Raw genomic sequence first — 20652 nt, 5'->3', positions numbered from 1 at the left:
TAAGCCATTACATATTGGAACAATTCCAGATCTCCCAGTGGCTGTGAAAGTCAAATCAGTGTTATTATTACACTGTCACAGATTTATAACATGCTGGGAGACCTAAGCAGCTTTACACTCCAGTGGAACATCGAATAGTATACATTGTAACAAAATAAAACTAGTAACAGTTGGGAGCTGAGAAGCAGTAGCATACTTTGCTGATACACTCAATCTAATACATTGTAGCAGACTTACTGGCAACATTCATAAACCAGTTGGCTGCTGAAGTGCTCACACTGGAATACATGTGCCATTATATAATACTTCAATGTACAAAAGCCAACACACTGAAACACATATGCCACTATACAATACTTCAATGTAATAGATCTATTTCTATGTGATTGTTTTGCATCTAATCCATATATATATATATATATATATATATATACCTTGACTCTTCTGATCTTTTCCCCTATCATTTATAACAGTGGGATGGCATATATTGCCATAAAGCAAATAATTCTGTATTACAAATCACTGAATCTAGATTATTAAATTATCACTACACATGTAGAAAATAGGATCAGTATATCCCTATATGGTAGTTAAACCACACTGTAAAACAAATAAGGATTATCTCCTTTAGCAGTGTGAGTAAGGAATGTGAAGCATTGATAAATGTTAAGTCACTGTAAAGTGAAACAGATTTGAGTTATATAAATAAGGATTAAGCTGTATCAAGTGGCAGCCTGCTTTCTGAGAAAGGTGGGGTTGCCATACCCCTAATGAAAGTAGGATTTCCTGCATTCTCAGTTATACCAAATATGGTTTAATACTAGTATAACTGCAAGCTGCTAAATGTAGATTGCGAATTACTATATTGGAATTGCTACATTCCTTGAAGCGATTCTACATATCAGCTAACCTAAACTCGATATCATATCTGTTCCAGGATCAACATCCCCATCCTAAAAATAACTTTGAAATACTCCTGACATATGGAGATTTGTGTGGTAGTGTATGATTTAGGAATATGAATATTAGTGATGAGCGGGTTCGGTTTCTCGGAAACCGACCCACCCGAACTTCAGCCTTTTTACACGGGTCCGAGCCGTGCTCGGATTCTCCCGTGTGGCTCGGGTAAACCGAGCATGCCCGAACGTCATCATCCCGCTGTCGGATTCTCGCGAGATTCGGATTCTATATAAGCAGCCGCGCGTCGCCGACATTTTCACACGTGCATTGAGATTGATAGGGAGAGGACGTGGCTGGCGTCCTCTCCGTTATAGTAGAAAAGACTGAGTGACTTAGTTATAATTGTGGGGAGGATTGGGGACGGGGAGAAGCTGTTAGGGAGTACAGTGCAGGGTTTTGATTATAATACCACCAGTGAGTTTAATCCGTTGTTTATCTGCCTGAAAAAAACGCTCCACCACCATATCTGTGCTCACTCAGTGTGCTGCACTGCTGCATGATATATCTGTGCTGAGTGCACTGCTCACACTGCCTAATTGTGGGGACTGGGGAGCAGTTATAGCAGGAGTACAGTGCACAGTTTTGCTGACAGTGACCACCAGTCCAGTATACGTTTGTCTGCCTGAAAAACACTCCTGTGGTGGCTTTTTTTTTCTTCATACTAGTTTAGCAGTCTGCTGACAGTGTCCACCAGGTCCGTTATTATTATACAGTATATTATATATATACATAGCAGTACGGTAGGCCACGGCTGTACCTACCTCTGTGTCGTCAGTGCACTCGTCCTCCATAAGTAATATAATACTATACTATCCATCCATCTACATTGTATACCTGTGGTGGCTTTTTTTTTTCTTCATACTAGTTTAGCAGTCTGCTGACAGTGTCCACCAGGTCCGTTATTATTATACAGTATATTATATATATACATAGCAGTACGGTAGGCCACGGCTGTACCTACCTCTGTGTCGTCAGTGCACTCGTCATCCATAAGTAATATAATACTATACTATCTGTCAGGATTCTGATTTAGTATGTCCCCGAAGGGGGCACTAGTGGGTCAGTGTAGGAGTGATAGAGGAGACTGGGAAACGGACAAAAAGTTCTGCGCTTGATATTTATTATCACACAGGGATAACCGATGACAGGAACAATGAATAATAACTTAATCCGATAAATGAATATTTCAAAAGTCACTGGTAACAAATAAGCAATGAAGATTAACTTGAAACTTGATATAAATAAGGCAATAATGAAATCAGATGCAGCAAACAAAACTCTGGTATATAACGAATAGCCATCAAAGCACACAGTCTCTGTAGAAGCACACGTCTTTAAGCCAAGCAAGGCCCTAGCAGGAGACAGTCCTAACACAGCAAGATGTTAAGTGCTAAAGGCAATGCACAGGAGACGCCTGTTCACAGAATGTGACGTGCAAGAGAGCTGGAACCTGAAACTGGAACGGAACTGGAACTGCTGGGACCTGTAGTTCCACAGGTCCAATACACAGGGGTATCTCTGCAGACAGAGGACTGCAAACAGGAGACGCCTGTTCACAGAATGTGACGTGTTGTCCAAGGCGATGAGACTGAGCCAGGAGCTGGAGTTTATACCCCTTGGTCTGTGGTGATTGGGTGTGGCATCTCTGTGAGAGCACACCCCGCTGGATTAGGTGTTCAGATCAGCTGTGAGTTAGCTGAAGCACGGCTGCAGTAGACTGAAAACTAGAACTGGAACAGAAATGAACTGCTGGAACCTGTAGTTCCACAGTAGTGATGCGTTGAAGAATGCAGATTCATGACACTATCCATCCATCTACATTGTATACCTGTGGTGGCTTTTAGTTGTGCGCATTAAAATATGGAGAACAAAAATGTGGAGGTTAAAAAAATAGGGAAAGATCAAGATCCACTTCCACTTCGTGCTGAAGCTGCTGCCACTAGTCATGGCCGAGACAATGAAATGCCATCAACGTCGTCTGCCAAGGCCGATGCCCAATGTCATAGTAAAGAGCATGTAAAATCCAAAACACAAAAGATCAGTAAAATGACCCAAAAATCAAAATTAAAAGCGTCTGAGGAGAAGCGTAAACTTGCCAATATGCCATTTACGACACGGAGTGGCAAGGAACGGCTGAGGCCCTGGCCTATGTTCATGGCTAGTGGTTCAGCTTCACATGAGGATGGAAGCACTCATCCTCTCGCTAGAAAAAAAGAAAAGACTTAAGCTGGCAAAAGCACAGCAAAGAACTGTGCGTTCTTCGAAATCACAAATCCCCAAGGAGAGTCCAATTGTGTCGGTTGCGATGCCTGACCTTCCCAACACTGGACGGGAAGAGCTTGCGCCTTCCACCATTTGCACGCCCCCTGCAAGTGCTGGAAGGAGCACCCGCAGTCCAGTTCCTGATAGTCAAATTGAAGATGTCAGTGTTGAAGTACACCAGGATGAGGATATGGGTGTTGCTGGCGCTGGGGAGGAAATTGACAAGGAGGATTCTGATGGTGATGTGGTTTGTTTAAGTCAGGCACCCGGGGAGACACCTGTTGTCCGTGGGAGGAATATGGCCATTGACATGCCTTGTCAAAATAAAAAAAAAATCAGCTCTTCAGTGTGGAATTATTTCAACAGAAATGCGGACAACTGGTGTCAAGCCGTGTGTTGCCTTTGTCAAGCTGTAATAAGTAGGGGTAAGGACGTTACCCACCTCGGAACATCCTCCCTTATACGTCACCTGCATTCATAATAAGTCAGTGACAAGTTCAAAAACTTTGGGCGACAGCGGAAGCAGTCCACTGACCAGTAAATCCCTTCCTCTTGTAATCAAGCTCCCGCAAACCACACCACCAACTCCCTCAGTGTCAATTTCCTCCTTACCCAGGAAAGCCAATAGTCCTGCAGGCCATGTTACTGGCAAGTCTGACGAGTCCTCTCCTGCCTGGGATTCCTCCGATGCATCCTTGAGTGTAACGCCTACTGCAGCTGGCGCTGCTGTTGTTGCTGCTGGGAGTCGATCGTCATCCCAGAGGGGAAGTCGGAAGACCACTTGTACTACTTCCAGTAAGCAATTGACTGTCCAACAGTCCTTTGCGAGGAAGATGAAATATCACAGCAGTCATCCTGTTGCAAAGCGGATAACTCAGGCCTTGACAACTATGTTGGTGTTAGACGTGCGTCCAGTATCCGCCGTTAGTTCACGGGGAACTAGAGAATTGCTTGAGGTAGTGTGCCCCCATTACCAAATACCATCTAGGTTCCACTTCTCTAGGCAGGTGATACCGAGAATGTACACGGACGTCAGAAAAAGATTCACCAGTGTCCTAAAAAATGCAGTTGTACCCAATGTCCACTTAACCACGGACAAGTGGAGCAGGGCAGACTCAGGACTATATGACTGTGACAGCCCACTGGGTAGATGTATTGCCTCCCGCTGCAAGAACAGCAGCGGCGGCACCAGTAGCAGCATCTCGCAAACGCCAACTCGTTCCTAGGCAGGCTACGCTTTGTATCACCGCTTTCCAGAATACGCACACAGCTGAAAACCTCTTACGGCAACTGAGGAAGATCATCGCATAATGGCTTACCCCAATTGGACTCTCCTGGGGATTTGTGGCATCGGACAACGCCAGCAATATTGTGCGTGCATTACATCTGGGCAAATTCCAGCACATCCCATGTTTTGCACATACCTTGAATTTGGTGGTGCAGAATTATTTAAAAAATGACAAGGGCGTGCAAGAGATGCTGTCGTGGCCAGAAGAATTGCGGGCCACTTTCGGCGTACAGGCATCGCGTACAGAAGACTGGAGCACCACCAAAAACACCTGAACCTGCCCTGCCATCATCTGAAGCAAGACGTGGTAACGAGGTGGAATTCAACCCTCTATATGCTTCAGAGGATGGAGGAGCAGCAAAAGGCCATTCAAGCCTATACATCTGCCCACGATATAGGCAAAGGAGGTGGAATGCACCTGTCTCAAGCGCAGTGGAGAATGATTTCAACGTTGTGCAAGGTTCTGCAACCTTTTGAACTTGCCACACGTGAAGTCAGTTCAGACACTGCCAGCCTGAGTCAGGTCATTCCCCTCATCAGGCTTTTGCAGAAGAAGCTGGAGGCATTGAAGGAGGAGCTAAAACAGAGCGATTCCGCTAGGCATGTGGGACTTGTAGATGGAGCCCTTCATTCGCTTAACCAGGATTCACGGGTGGTCAATCTGTTGAAATCAGAGCACTACATTTTGGCCACCGTGCTCGATCCTAGATTTAAAACCTACGTTGGATCTCTCTTTCCGGCAGACACAAGTCTGCAGAGGTTCAAAGACCTGCTGGTGAGAAAATTATCAAGTCAAGCGGAACGCGACCCGTCAACATCTCCTCCTTCACATTCTCCCGCAACTGGGGGTGCGAGGAAAAGGCTACGAATTCCGAGCCCACCCGCTGGCGGTGATGCAGGGCAGTCTGGAGCGACTGCTGATGCTGACATCTGGTCCGGACTGAAGGACCTGCCAACGATTACTGACATGTCGTCTACTGTCACTGCATATGATTCTCTCACCATTGAAAGAATGGTGGAGGATTATATGAGTGACCGCATCCAAGTAGGCACGTCAGACAGTCCGTACGTATACTGGCAGGAAAAAGAGGCAATTTGGAGGCCCTTGCACAAACTGGCTTTATTCTACCTAAGTTGCCCTCCCTCCAGTGTGTACTCCGAAAGAGTGTTTAGTGCCGCTGCTCACCTTGTCAGCAATCGGCGTACGAGGTTACTTCCAGAAAATGTGGAGAAGATGATGTTCATTAAAATGAATTATAATCAATTCCTCCATGGAGACATTCACCAGCAGCAATTGCCTCCAGAAAGTACACGGGGACCTGAGATGGTGGATTCCAGTGGGGACGAATTAATAATCTGTGAGGAGGGGGATGTACACAGTGAAAGGGGTGATGAATCGGACGATGCTGATGAGGTGGACATCTTGCCTCTGTAGAGCCAGTTTGTGCAAGGAGAGATTGATTGCTTCTTTTTTGGTGGGGTCCCAAACCAACCAGTCATTTCAGTCACAGTCGTGTGGCAGACCCTGTCGCTGAAATGATGGGTTCGTTAAAGTGTGCATGTCCTGTTTATACAACATAAGGGTGGGTGGGAGGGCCCAAGGACAATTCCATCTTGCACCTCTTTTTTTCTTTCATTTTTCTTTGCGTCATGTGCTGTTTGGGGAGTATTTTTTTGAAGGGCCATCCTGCGTGACACTGCAGTGCCACTCCTAGATGGGCCAGGTGTTTGTGTCGGCCACTTGTGTCGCTTAGCTTAGTCACACAGCGACCTTGGTGCGCCTCTTTTTTTCTTTGCGTCATGTGCTGTTTGGGAAATATTTTTTTCAAGTGCCATCCTGTCTGACACTGCAGTGCCACTCCTAGATGGGCCAGGTGTTTGTGTCGGCCACTTGGGTCGCTTAGCTTACTCACACAGCTACCTCGGTGCAAATTTTAGGACTAAAAATAATATTGTGAGGTGTTCAGAATAGACTGAAAATGAGTGGAAATTATGGTTATTGAGGTTAATAATACTATGGGATCAAAATGACCCCCAAATTCTATGATTTAAGCTGTTTTTTAGGGTTTTTTGAAAAAAACACCCGAATCCAAAACACACCCGAATCCGACAAAAAAAATTCGGTGAGGTTTTGCCAAAACGCGTTCGAACCCAAAACACGGCCGCGGAACCGAACCCAAAACCAAAACGCAAAACCCGAAACATTTCCGGTGCACATCACTAATGAATATAGGGATTATGGAGTGATTGAGAGAAAGTCTAGTATTTAATCAATAAGCCCTATAATTACCTATACTTTCAACCTCTGTATAGGGATTATTCCCACGAGGTAATTATTATTGAGAGAAAAGGTATATATAAGATTCAGTGAGGTATAAGATTGTGCCATTGGAAACCTCATAAAATAAATATTTATTAGTGGCAACATTTAGGCTTATATACTAATCTTGAGGAGATTCTATACAGAAGAAAAACACACGTGGACACGCTTTTTTAAACCTTTATTCACATTTGTTTATTTTCTATATTTCACATACATGTTAGTTTTTGTAAATTTTCACCTCTACGTTTCACTGCAGTCTGGATCAATCATAATTATTCTCATTTTTAATGAATATCTAATAAAGGTTATCTTTAAAAAAAATGTATCTTTAGTTAGTGCGTCAACATTACAGATTCTTTCTGCTTCTTCTTCCTTCCAAATCTTAATCTATGCATACTGTAGTTGACAGCACCACCTGAATGTATTGAATATTATTGATTATATGAAAATAGGGGCCTTCTATTAGTGTATTTGTGGTGACGAACCTCACACATCCACGATATCTCTATATTATTGAGTGTGCAGATACCCAGTTCTTGTGTTCGTGAGAGACATATCCTCAGGTGCATGTGCAGATGAGATACTGATCATTTGTCTCGGAGATCCAGCTGGAAGGGTCGTGCATGGAATCTTCCGTACAGTAGAACCTCGTAGGAGGCAGCCATCTTCCCCAGAAGGCGAATGCACTGATGAACCGATACCCGGGCAGGCTTCAAAACATCCCGGACCATTGATTGTATCACTAACGCTTTCTCCACTGGGAGGAATACCCCCTGAATCATCCCCAGGAAGGACAATCTCCTTGTTGGTTCCAAATGTGACTTTGGTAGGTTCAGGATCCAAACGTGATCCCTGAGCAGTTGAGTCGTGAGAGCAATGGACTGCAATAACTTCTCTCTGGACACTGCCTTTATCAGCAGATCGTCCAGGTATGGAATTATGTTCACTCCCTGCTTGCGGAGGAGAACCATCATCTCTGCCATCACCTTGGTGAACACCCCTAATGGCAGTGCCTGAAACAGATTGTGACAGTCTAACAGTGCAAATTGGAGATAAGCCTGATGTTGTGGCCAAATCGGAATGTGGAGGTACGCATCCTTGATATCCAGGGATACCAGAAACTTCCCCCTCTTCCAGACCTGAGATCACTGCTCTCAGAGATTCCATTTTGAATTTGAACTTCCTCAGATAGAGGTTTAATTATTTAAAATGTCAAATTGGCCTGACCGAACCATCCAGTTTTGGTACCACGAAAAGGTTCGAATAGTAACCCTTGTTGTGCATATGAGGTGGAACTGGGACAATGATCTGTGACCCCTCCAGTTTTTGAATGGCTTCCAGTAGGATAGCCCTGTCTGCCAGCAAAGCTGGTAAGCCTGATCTGAAGAAACTGTGAGGTGGGACCTTTTGAAATTCCAGCTTGTACCCCTGGGACACAATATCTTGCATCCAGGGGTCGACGCCCGAAGCCACCCAAACGTGACTGAACACTCAGAGCCTCGCCCCCACCGGTCCTTCCTCCAGGCCATGCGGTCCACCGTCATGCTGAGGATTTTGATGTACCAGAAGCAGGCTTCTGGTCCTGGGAGCCTGCAGTAGCAGGTTTTTTGGATTTTGCCTGCCCTCCTCTAAAGAAGGCGTTAATGGCTTTGCTCTTTCTTGATTTAGGAATCTGAAAGGACTGTGACGTAGCTAAAGAAAAGGGTTTCTTTGTAGCAGGCGCAGCAGAAAAGGTGACTGTGTAGGGTTGTTTCTCCACACCTTTCCTGGATTCCGTGTCGGCAGACCATTGGCACAGCCAGAGTCCTCTACAAGCCAGACATGGAAGATATCCCTGCAGCCATCGAACCCAGGTCTTTCATGGATTCCACCGTAAATCCCACAGAATCCTGTATGTTACGTAAGAACAATTCAACGTGACTTTTATCCATTGTATCCAAATTCCTCAAGTAACGTACCAGACCACTTTAGTATAGCTTTAGAAATCCATGCACAGGCAATCGTAGGCCGTAGTATCACCTTCGAAGCCGTGTATATGGATTTGTGCGTAGTGTCAATCTTGCGATCAGCCGGTTCTTTTAATGCGGCAGATCAAACCAGCTTCTTTGACAGTCTGGATACAGATGCGTCAACTCTGGGTGGATTTTCGCATTTCTTTCTATCCTCCTCAGGGAAGGGGAATGCAACCAGAACGTTTCTTGGGATCTGGAATTTTTCCTCTGGGTTATCGCAGGACTTTTCAAATATAGCATTTAACTCCTTAGACACAGGAAAGGATAGCAAGGCTTTCTTATTATCCGTGAAGTAAGCCTCCTCAACCTGCTAAGGTATTGCGTCAGCAATATTTAACACATCTGTAATGACTTCAGTCATCAACTGCACCCCTTTTGCAAGAGATGCCACCCCCCTCAGCACGTCCCCATCACCGTCTACCGTGTCAGAGTCGGTATCCGTGTCATCTTGCATAATCTGGGCAAGAGCACGTTTTTGAGAGTGAGTGCCAGGGGGCCCTGAAGGTGCCGACCCAGACCAAACAGCCATAGAGTTCTGTTAAACCTGAGTTGCAGTTTCTTTCTGTGCTACTCTAGTAGAAATCTGAGAGAGCATACCCTTAATAGAGGTTAACCACTCAGGTTCTCTTACTGGAATCTGTGCTAAAACAAAGCAATCCTGATTACATGAAATGGGATCATCCTGAGAGGACATATCCTCTGCAGCATTTGACACGGCGTATTGTGAGACAACACACACACACACACACACTGAAATGACAGACCAAGTTTCCCCCCATGAATGCCAAGAGAGACACATAGTTTGGAGCCAACCCACACACAGCACTTTTTTAAGATAAAGGACACCCCTTACCAGCACTAACTGTGTACCTTAATAGGTTACACAGTCTATTACACAGCCTCCCCCCGCCACCCCCCCCCCCCCCCTTCTACAACCCTCTGGCACTATACAAGACAGCTAGAGTTGATGTGGAGGGACAGCTCTCCCCTGTCAGCATCTCTGCATGCAGGAAAGATGGCACTGAACGCTGCTGGGTCCACTCTGAGGAGAAGCACCGCCCCCTTCCATGGCACTGCTTCCCGCTGGCGGTGATCTCGGGTCCCCGACAGGCTTGCCGACCAGTGTAGTGTGTAGGCGCTGGCTCAGGGCGCCCCTCACAGCGCCGCTCCAAGTACCGCTGAGCCCTGGAGCGCAGTTAGTACTGCGCTCCCTACCCTGTTGCCGCCATCTTCACACCGGCTCCCTGCTTGCCAGGGGGGCTGGTGACTAACTCGCCACGGAAGTCTTGTGGCTCTGTGTAAGGGGGTTGGCGGCATGCTGCTGGGGTAAGCGATCCCCTGTGGCGGCAAACGTTTGATCCACTCAGCAGCTCATTGTCCTATCAGCGGAGATAGTGGCTCCGACCCCTTAGGGTCTACTACTCCTCTTCTTTAGTCCCACGAAGCAGGGAGGCTGTTGCCGGCAGCCTCCCTGTGCCTAAACTCTATTGAAAAAAATTAAACTAAAGAAACTCCTGTGGAGCTCCCCTAGCTGTGACCGGCTCCTCCGGGCACATTTTCTAAACTGAGTCTGGTAGGAGGGGCATAGAGGGAGGAGCTAGCCCACACTCTTAAACTCTTAAAGTGCCAATGGCTCCTAGTGGACCCGTCTATACCCCATGGTACTAATGTGGAACCCAGCATACTCTAGGACATAAGAGAAATACACATTTAGGGTGGGGTATTTACTATGTATTTTAAAATATTTAAATACTCCAAATATGTGAATTGTTCATTTACCTTTGTATTAATTTCTCCCTCAATGCACAGGATTGCACAGTAGTGTGGAAGACGTCTGGTGATAGTGAGACCCCCAGTGACTGTCACAGTGTGTCAAGAAGATGGAGCAGGACCCAGAGCCCCATCACGGTGCCACCACCTCACTCACTGATACATGAGAGAAACAACGACCAGAAGATCCTGGAAATCACCAACAAAATCATTCAGCTGCTGACTGGAGAGGTTACTGCTGGGAATGGGACATTGGGGGTCATTCCGAGTTGATCGCTAGCTGCCGTTGTTCGCAGCGCAGCGATCAGGCTAAAAATCTGCACTTCTACGCATGCGTATGGTGCGCACGCGCGATGTACTTTCACAAATGCCGATGCAGTTTCGCACAAGGTCTAGCGACGCTTTTCAGTCGCACTGCTGATCGCTGAGTGATTGACAGGAAGTGGGTGTTTCTCGGTGGTAACTGACTGTTTTCGGGAAGTGTGTGTAAAAACGCAGGCCAGATAAAAACACAGGAGTGGCTGGGGAAACGGGGGAGTGGCTGGGCGAACGCAGGGCGTGTTTGTGATGTCAAAACAGGAACTAAATAGTCTGAAGTGATCACAAGGTAGGAGTAGGTCTGCAGCTACTCTGAAACTGCACACTTTTTTTTGGTAGCAGCGCTGTGATCCTTTCGATCGCACTTCTGCTACGCTCAGAGGGCGGCGGCTTAGCGTTTTCACTGCTGCTAAAAGCAGCTAGCGAGTGAACAACTCGGAATGAGAGCCAATATACAGTAACACCAGGGGATGTGTCTGGGTGATGACTGTATCATTGTGTATGCAGGTTCCTGTAAGGTGTCAGGATGTCACTGTCTATCTCTCCATGGAGGAGTGGGAGTATATAGAGAGAAACAGGGGTCTGTACAAGGATGTTATGATTGAGAATCACTGGCCCCTCACCTCACTGGGTAAGAGCAGACTGTCATCTATTTTAAACAAGTGAACCGTAGTTATGCCATTATATATTTATATGCATCACTTAATTTTTACATATAAACAATGTATTCAGTCACTGTGTGTATCCTACAGAAGGATCCTGTACCACAGCTACCACAGCAAGATGTTCCCACCCTCTCTATTCACAGGATTGTATGGAGGAAAATCACAAGATTCTACAGAAGGGTCAGGTAGATAGCAATATACCAAAGTAACTTTTCACTAGTTGATGTGTAGAGAAGCTGTGTGTGTCTTATATACTGATATTCTAATGTTTAATCTCAACAAATGATATCCGAAACAAAGTGTTACATTATTGCTATCTGGATTATTTAGGGTGAAGATTTGACTGATATTAAGGCAGATGATATAACGGGAGAAGTAGATCTGTATGTGAGGGGTGACCAGCAGTGTAAGGAAGAAATCCCTACAGATATCAGCACAGGTGAGAAATGAACACATAGAAGAGTCACATATTTTTCTTCTGTCGCTACAGCAATCTCTTATCCTACACCATGTCCTGTCAGTGCAAACTATGAGGACAATGTATTTGCTCAGTGGAGAAGTCAGAAGCCATCTGTCCCTGAGACACCTGCTCTCACCCTCACATCATGTCACTGTGTATGTTACCAGCCCAGAGATCTGCCCAGTCCCCTACCCTCATACTCTGATGATTCTCATTCAACAGTACAAGAACCAAGTCCGCAGTGACTGTGGTATTGTCTAATGAAATTTCTCTTACGTCCTAGAGGATGCTGGGGTCCACATTAGTACCAAGGGTTATAGACGGGTCCACCAGGAGCCATTAGTACTTTAAGAGTTTGAGAGTGTGGGCTGGCTCCTCCCTCTATGCCCCTCCTACCAGACTCAGTTTAGAAAATGTGCCCGGATGAGCCGGTCACAGCTAGGGGAGCTCTACAGAGCTTTTCTAGAAAAGTTTAACTTAGAGTTTTTTTATTTTACAGGGAGGCTGCTGGCAACAGCCTCCCTGCAGCGAGGGACTAAGGGGGGAGCAGTGTCCGCCCTGCGGGGTCTGAGCCACTGGCTCCGCTGACTGGACCCTGAGCTCCGGAGGGGTCTGATTGTTCTCCGCCACTGGGGAACACTTGCCCCAGCAGCATGCTGCCAACCCCTTACAGAGCTGAAGAAGTGGTGAGTGAGACACCGACCCCCCTAGCAAGCGGGGGGGCGGTGTGAAGATTGCGGCAGCAGGGAGGGAGCGCAGTATTAACTGCGCTCCTGGGACGGCTCAGCAGTACATGGTGCGGCACTGTGAGGGGTGCCCTGGGCCAGCGCTTACCCCCTACACTGGTCCAGAAGCCTGTCTGGGTCCTCGGATCTCTGCCAGCACTAATTCCTCAGGCCAGTATAATCCATGAAGAGCGGGAAGACAGCGCCATTAAGCAATTAAGCGGACCCACCAGCATTTCAGCGCCATTTTCCTGCCTGCACAGCGCTGAGAGGAAAAGCAGGTCCCTCCACAGCAACTCCAGCTGGTACACGGTACCAGGGTGTTGTAGAAGGGAGGGGAGGCTTGAATTAAACTGTGTGTCCTATTAAGATGCACAGTCAGCGCTGACAAGGGGTCTCCCTTTGCGAAAAGCGCTGTGTGTGGGTTGGCTCCAATCTCTGTGTCTCTCTTGCCATTCTTGGGGGGGAACTCTGCCCTCACCTGTGTGTGTGGAGGGTTTGGTGGTCTCCTTTAGCTATGTCCAGGGAAACTGTGTCCATATGCTGCAGAAGATTTATCCTCCCAGGATGGTCCCATTCCATGTAATCAGGATAGCACTGGTTTAGCACAGATACCAGCAAGGGAGCCTGAGTGGTCAAATCTTGGATTTCTGACAGGGTTGCAAGTAATGAATCTGCAACCCAGGTATTACAGAGCTCTATGGCAGTATGGCCGGTTTCTGGTACCTCAGGACGCCCCGCTATATACCCCCACAAATGTGCGCAAAAATGTGCGCTTGTGCATGTCACACAAGACAACATGGATACCGATTCTGACACTACAAGCAGTGATGGGGATGTGTTGCGGGGGTCCGCATCTCTTGCAAAGGGGGTGCAATTGATCATAGAGGCTATCAGGGATGTGTTGAATGTTAATGATACCTCACCCGACAAGGTTGAGGAGGCCTTTTTCACTGAAAATAAAATTGAAGAATAAGAATTGAATGCTATATTTGAAAAAGCATGGGAAAACCCTGAGAAAAAATTCCAGGTCCCTAAAAGGGTCCAGGTGGTGTTTCCTTTCCCTGAGGAGGATAGGAAAAAATGGGAAACCCTGCTGATTGTTGACGCATTTGTGTCCAGACTCTCAAAGAAGGTGGTTTTGACTGTTCCAGGATCTACCGCCTTAAAGGAGCCGGCGGATAGAAAATTTGATAACACACTTAAACCAATGTACACTGCTTCAGGGGCCATTTTATGTCCCACTATTGCTACTGTATGGATTGATTCACAGGGAAAGAAAAGAATTGGTCTAAGTGTGGCGCACTTTATAGAAAATGTATACATAAAATATAACTTTTATTGATTTGATATTAAAAGGCCTGTAACTGTGAAATATTAAAACCAAAAACAACTACTGACAAAACACCATGTAAACATATATTGTTAAAAACACACACTGTGCCCAATGTGTCGTGCATACCATATATAGTCAATTATTTGGTACTATGACCTCCAGTAATATTGTGTGTATTGTCTTGTTGAGTATTAATGTTAATAAAGGTATTTCTGTTCGTGAGTGTATTATAATGAACTCCTCTTGTTGCCTAATTCGTTACCAAGTGCTAAATAGTATACCTTCAAAAATACTATAAAGCTGTTAAATTGTATGACCTCAGTGTTATCCCATAGGTATGTCTATTTTTTCTGTATACCCAGTCAGGGCTTATTGAGTCAAAATTGATGTATACTATTTCCAAATAGTGCCTCACAAAGTAATAGGCACTACAAACATTTTTTTCTCTCTATCAAAGTAACTGATAAACTGCTGCCTGGTATTTCCCCTCTATTCAAGTCCGATTATGGCTGGATACTTGAATCAGTGCTGTCAGCCTTAATAATGAGAGTCACTGTCCTATTGCTTGTTTATAATTACTAGTTGACATAAATGTGTCTGTTATTTATGCAGTACACCTGCTCACACAGTAGTAGTTGCAATTATTTCTCATGACATTCAGCTAATACGGTTCTATTTAATGCTGCAAATGGTATTATGCGTTATTTGTGTTGTCCTGTCAGCTTATGGAGCGCTTCCACCCAAATATCACGTGGTCTAAAATCCCTCCTTATGTTAAATGAAAATATTCAAATTCCAATATTAGTGGGTGCTCACGATTATTGCTGTTGGTATTATGCACACATTCACTATTCCAACATGAATCAGCGTACAGTAATTCTCATATATGCGGCTGTTATTAACAGTGATTGTCACGGTTCCCCTAGTCCAACAGGGAAAAGGATACTATTCAACCCTGTTCATGGTCCCGAAGCCGGATGGCTCGGTCAGACCCATTTTAAATCTTAAATCCCTAAACCGGTACTTGAAAAGTTTCAAATTCAAGATGGAATCACTCCGGGCAGTGATCTCCAGTCTGGAAGGGGGGGATTTTATGGTGTCACTCGACATAAAGGATGCATACCTTCATGTCCCCATATATCCTCCTCATCAGGAGTACCTGAGATTCGCTGTACAGGACTGTCATTACCAGTTTCAGACGTTGCCGTTTGGGCTTTCCACGGCCCTGAGGATTTTCACCAAGGTGATGGTGGAGATGATGGTGCTCCTGCGCAGGCAGGGAGTCACAATTATCCCATACTTGGACGATCTCCTGATAAAAGCGAGATTGAGAGATCAATTGCTGAAAAGCGTGTCACACTCCCTGAGACTCGACTATCATTCCTAGGCATGATTCTGGACACGGAACAGAAGAGGGTTTTTCTCCCAACGGAAAAAAGCCCAGGACCTCCAGGACATGGTCAGAGACCTGCTAAAACCAAAAAGAGTGTTGGTTCATCAATGCACTCGAGTTCTGGGAAAAATGGTGGCAGCCTACGAGGCCATCCCCTTCGGCAGGCTTCATGCGAGGACGTTTCAGTGGGACCTTCTGGACAAGTGGTCGGGGTCCCATCTACAAATATATCAGAAGATAAGCCTGTCCCCCAGGGCCAGGGTGTCTCTCCTGTGGTGGCTGCAGAGTGCTCACCTTCTAGAGGGTCGCAGATTCAGCATTCAAGACTGAGTTCTGATAATCACGGACGCGAGCCTCCGAGGATGGGGAGCAGTCACACAAGGAAGGAATTTTCAGGGACTGTGGTCAAGCCAGGAGACTTGTCTACACATCAACATACTGGAATTTAAGGGCCATATACAATGGCCTACGACAAGCGGAGAATCTTCTTCGCGACCTACCGGTTCTGATTCAATCAGACAACGTCACAGCCGTGGCTCATGTAATCCGCCAAGGCGGGACAAGGAGCACAGTGGCAATGGCGGAAGCCACCAGGATTCTGCGCTGGGCAGAAAATCACGTAAGCGCTCTGTCAGCGGTCTTCATTCCGGGAGTGGACAACTGGGAAGCAGACTTCCTCAGCAGACACGATCTCCATCCAAGAGAGTGGGGACTTCATCAAGAAGTATTTGCAGAGGTAACAAGTCTTTGGGGACTTCCTCAAATAGACTTGATGGCATCACGCCTCAACAAGAAGCTTCGTAGGTATTGTGCCAGGTCAAGGGACCCTCAGGCAGTAGCGGTGGACGCCCTGGTGACACCATGGGTGTTTCAGTCGGTCTATGGGTTCCCTCCTCTACCTCTCATCTCAAAAATATTGAGAATCATAAGACGAAAAAGAGTACAGACAATACTCATTGTCCCAGATTGGCCTCGAAGGGCCTGGAATTCATATCTTCAGGAGATGCTCACAGAAGATCTGTTGCCTCTTCCTCTCAGGGAGGACCTGTTGCAGCAGGGACCCTGCGTGTTCCAAGACTTACCGCGGTTACATTTGACGGCATGGCGGTTGAACACCAAATCCTAGCGGGGAAGGGTATTCCGGAAGAAGTCATCCCTACTCTGATAAAGGCTAGGAAGGAAGTGAGGACGAAACATTATCACCGTATCTGGAGGAAGTATGTATCTTGGTGTGAAGCCAAGAATGCTCCTACGGAAGTTTTCCACTTGGGTCATTTTCTCCACATTCTACAGACAGGAGTGGATATGAGCCTAAAGCTAGGCTCCATTAAGGTACAGATTTCGGCCCTATCTATATTCTTCCAGAAGGAATTGGCTTCTCTCCCAGAAGTCCAAACTTTTGTAAAGGGAGTGCTACACATCCAACCTCCTTTTGTGCCCCCAGTGGCACCATGGGACCTTAACGTGGTGTTACAGTTCCTAAAATTTCACTAGTTTGAACCTCTTCAAACAGTTGAATTAAAGTTTCTGACTTGGAAAGTGGTCATGTTGTTGGCCTTGGCATCTGCAAGGCGGGTGTCCGAATTGGCGGCTTTATCTCATAAGAGCCCCTATCTCATTTTCCTTGAGGATAGAGCAGAGTTGAGGACTCGTCCTCAAGTTTTGCCTAAGGTGGTGTCATTGTTTCATATGAACCAACCTATTGTGGTGCCTGTGGCTACGGGAGACTTGGAGGATTCCAAATCCCTTGATGTAGTCAGGGCCTTAAAGATTTACGTAGCCAGGATGGCTCGGGTTAGGAAAACAGAGGCACTGTTTGTCCTGTATGCAGCCAACAAGGTTGGCACTCCTGCTTCTAAGCAGACTATTGCTAGCTGGATCTGTAACACGGTTCAGCAGGCTCATTCTACGGCTGGATTGCCGTTACCAAATTCAGTTAAGGCCCATTCCACTAGAAAGGTGGGCTCTTCTTGGGCGGCTACCCGAGGCGTCTCGGCCTTACAGCTTTGCCGAGCAGCTTTCTTGGTCGGGTTCAAACACTTTTGCAAAATTCTGCAAGTTGGATACCCTGGCTGAGGAGGACCTCATGTTTGCTCAATCGGTGCTGCAGAGTCATCCTTACGGATTCCCCAGCATCCTCTAGGACGTAAGAGAAAATAAGATTTTAAACCTACCGGTAAATCTTTTTCTCCTAGTCCGTAGAGGATGCTGGGCGCCCGTCCCAGTGCGGACATATTTCTGCATGACTTGTATATAGTTAGTGCTTACATAAGGGTTATGTTACAGTTTAGATCAGTCGTTGGTTGATACTGTTTTGTTCATACTGTTAACTGGTTGCGTATATTCCAGGTTATACGGTGTGGATGGTGTGGGCTGGTATGACGCTTGCCCTTGGATTAACAAAAATCATTTCCTTGTACTGTCCGTCTCCTCTGGGCACAATTTCTCTAACTGAGGTATGGAGGAGGGGCATAGAGGGAGGAGCCAGTGCACACCCATTCTAAAGTTCTTTATAGTGCCCATGTCTCCTGCGGAGCCCATTTATACCCCATGGTCCTTACGGAGTCCCCAGCATCCTCTACGGACTAGGAGAAAAATATTTACCGGTAGTCCTAGTGGATGCTGGGAACTCCGTAAGGACCATGGGGAATAGACGGGCTCCGAAGGAGACATGGGCACTATAAAGAAAGATTAGGTACTAACTGGTGTGCACTGGCTCCTCCCTCTATGCCCCTCCTCCAGACCTCAGTTAGAATCTGTGCCCGGCCAGAGCTGGGTGCTCCTAGTGGGCTCTCCTGAGCTTGCTAGAAAGAAAGTATTTGTTTTATTTTCAGTGAGATCTGCTGGCAACAGACTCACTGCTACGAGGGACTGAGGGGAGAGAAGCAAACCTACCTGCTTGCAGCTAGCTTGTGCTTCTAAGGCTACTGGACACCATTAGCTCCAGAGGGTTCGAACACAGGGCCCGTCAATTAGATTACCTTTTTGGCAAAAAAGCACATAATACAGTTTATAAAACTGTATATGTGCAAAAACCCCCGCCATAAATATAATACAAAACGCGGGAGAAGCCCGCCGCTGAGGGGGCGGGGCCTTCTTTCTCAGCACACCAGCGCCATTTTCTCTTCACAGCTCCGCTGGAAGGACGCTCCCCAGGCTCTCCCCTGCAGTATCCAATACAACAAGGGTAAAAAAGAGAGGGGGGGCACATAAATTTAGGCGCAATTGTGATGATAAGCAGCTATTGGGAAAAATCACTCTCTTTAGTGTAAATCCCTGTGTTATATAGCGCTCTGGTGTGTGCTGGCATACTCTCTCTCTGTCTCCCCAAAGGACTTCTGTGGGGTCCTGTCCTCAGTCAGAGCATTCCCTGTGTGTGTGCGGTGCGTCGGTACGGCTGTGTCGACATGTTTGATGAGGAGGGTTATGTGGAGGCGGAGCAGGAGCAGATAAGTGTAATGTCGCCCCCGACGGGGCCGACACCGGAGTGGATGGATATGTGGAAGGTATTAACCGACAGTGTCAACTCCTTACATAAAAGGTTTGATGACGCAGCAGCCTTGGGACAGCCGGCTTAACAGCCCGCGCCTGCCCAGGCGTCTCAGAGACCATCAGGGGCTCATAAACGCCCGCTAGCTCAGATGGCAGATACAGATGTCGGCACGGAGTCTGACTCCAGTGTAGATGAGGATGAGACAAATGTACAGTCCACAAGGGCCATCCGATGCATGATTACTGCAATGAAAAATGTATTACACATTTCTGACATTAACCCGGTTACCACCAAAAAGGGTGTTAAAAAGCTGCCAGTGACTTTTCCCCCATCTGATGAGTTAAATGAATTGTGCGAAGAAGCGTGGTGTTCCCCTGATAAGAAACTAGTGATTTCTAAGAGGTTACTGATGGCGTACCCTTTCCCGGCAACGGACAGGTTACGTTGGGAAACATCCCCCAGGGTGGACAAGGCGCTCACACGCTTATCAAAGAAGGTGGCACTGCCGTCTCAGGATACGGCCGCCCTAAAGGAGCCTGCAGATAGAAAGCAGGAGGCTATCCTGAAGTCTGTATATACACACTCAGCTACTATACTGAGACCTGCAATTGCTTCAGCATGGATATGTAGTGCGGCAGCAGCATGGTCTGATACCCTGTCAGAAAACATTGATTCCCTCGACAGGGATACTATTTTGCTAACCATAGAGCATATAAAGGACGTCGTCTTGTATATGAGGTATGCACAGAGGGACATTTGCCGACTGGCATCTAGAATTAATGCAATGTCCATTTCTGCCAGGAGAGTATTATGGACTCGGCAGTGGACAGTTGATGCTGATTCTAAAAGGCACATGGAGGTTTTGCCTTATAAGGGTGAGGAATTGTTTGGGGATGGTCTCTCGGACCTCATATCCACAGCAACAGCTGGGAAGTCGACTTTTTTACCTCGGGTTCACTCACAGCCTAAGAAAGCACCGTATTATCAAGTACAGTCCTTTCGGCCTCAGAAAAGCAAGCGGGTCAGAGGCGCATCTTTTCTGCCCAGAGGCAGGGGTAGAGGAAAGAAGCTGCATCAGGCAGCCAGTTCCCAGGAACAAAAATCCTCCCCTGTTTCCACTAAGTCCACCGCATGACGCTGGGGTTCTACAGGTGGAGCCAGGTGCGGTGGGGGCGCGTCTCCAGAACTTCAGCAACCAGTGGGTCCGGTCACAGGTGGATCTCTGGGTTGCACAAGTTGTTTCTCAGGGATACAAGCTGGAGTTCGAGGCGACTCCCCCTCGCCGTTACCTTAAATCAGCCTTGCCAGCTGCTCCCAGGGAAAGGGAGGTAGTACTGGGGGCTAGTCACAAGCTGTACCTCCAGCAGGTGATAATCAAGGTTCCCCTCCTTTAACAGGGACGGGGTTACTATTCCACAATGTTTGTGGTACCGAAACCAGACGGTTCGGTGAGACCCAGTCTAAATTTGAAATCCTTGAACACTTATATAAGGATGTTCAAGTTCAAAATGGAATCGCTCAGGGCGGTTATTGCAAGCCTGGAAGAGGGGGATTTTATGGTGTCGCTGGACATCAAGGATGCTTACCTGCATGTCCCCATTTACCCGCCTCACCAGGAGTACCTCAGGTTTGTGGTACAGGACTGTC

The 20652-nt window shown here is 46.8% G+C and overlaps 1 protein-coding gene across 1 annotated transcript in view; it reads left to right on the top strand.

Moving 5' to 3' along the window:
* LOC135057539 (zinc finger protein 250-like) overlaps positions 1-20652 on the top strand; it is a 367205-nt gene that overhangs the window by 123750 nt on the left and 222803 nt on the right. The window contains exons 3-6 of the mRNA XM_063963386.1: positions 10655-10846; positions 11441-11564; positions 11686-11783; positions 11929-12037. Coding sequence (XP_063819456.1) covers positions 10655-10846; positions 11441-11564; positions 11686-11783; positions 11929-12037 — 523 coding nt within the window. The remainder of the gene's footprint in view (positions 1-10654; positions 10847-11440; positions 11565-11685; positions 11784-11928; positions 12038-20652) is intronic.

Source organism: Pseudophryne corroboree, chromosome 3 (genome assembly GCF_028390025.1).
Source record: "Pseudophryne corroboree isolate aPseCor3 chromosome 3, aPseCor3.hap2, whole genome shotgun sequence".
NCBI lineage: Eukaryota > Metazoa > Chordata > Amphibia > Anura > Myobatrachidae > Pseudophryne > Pseudophryne corroboree.
This window is presented reverse-complemented; position numbering and strand designations above follow the sequence as displayed.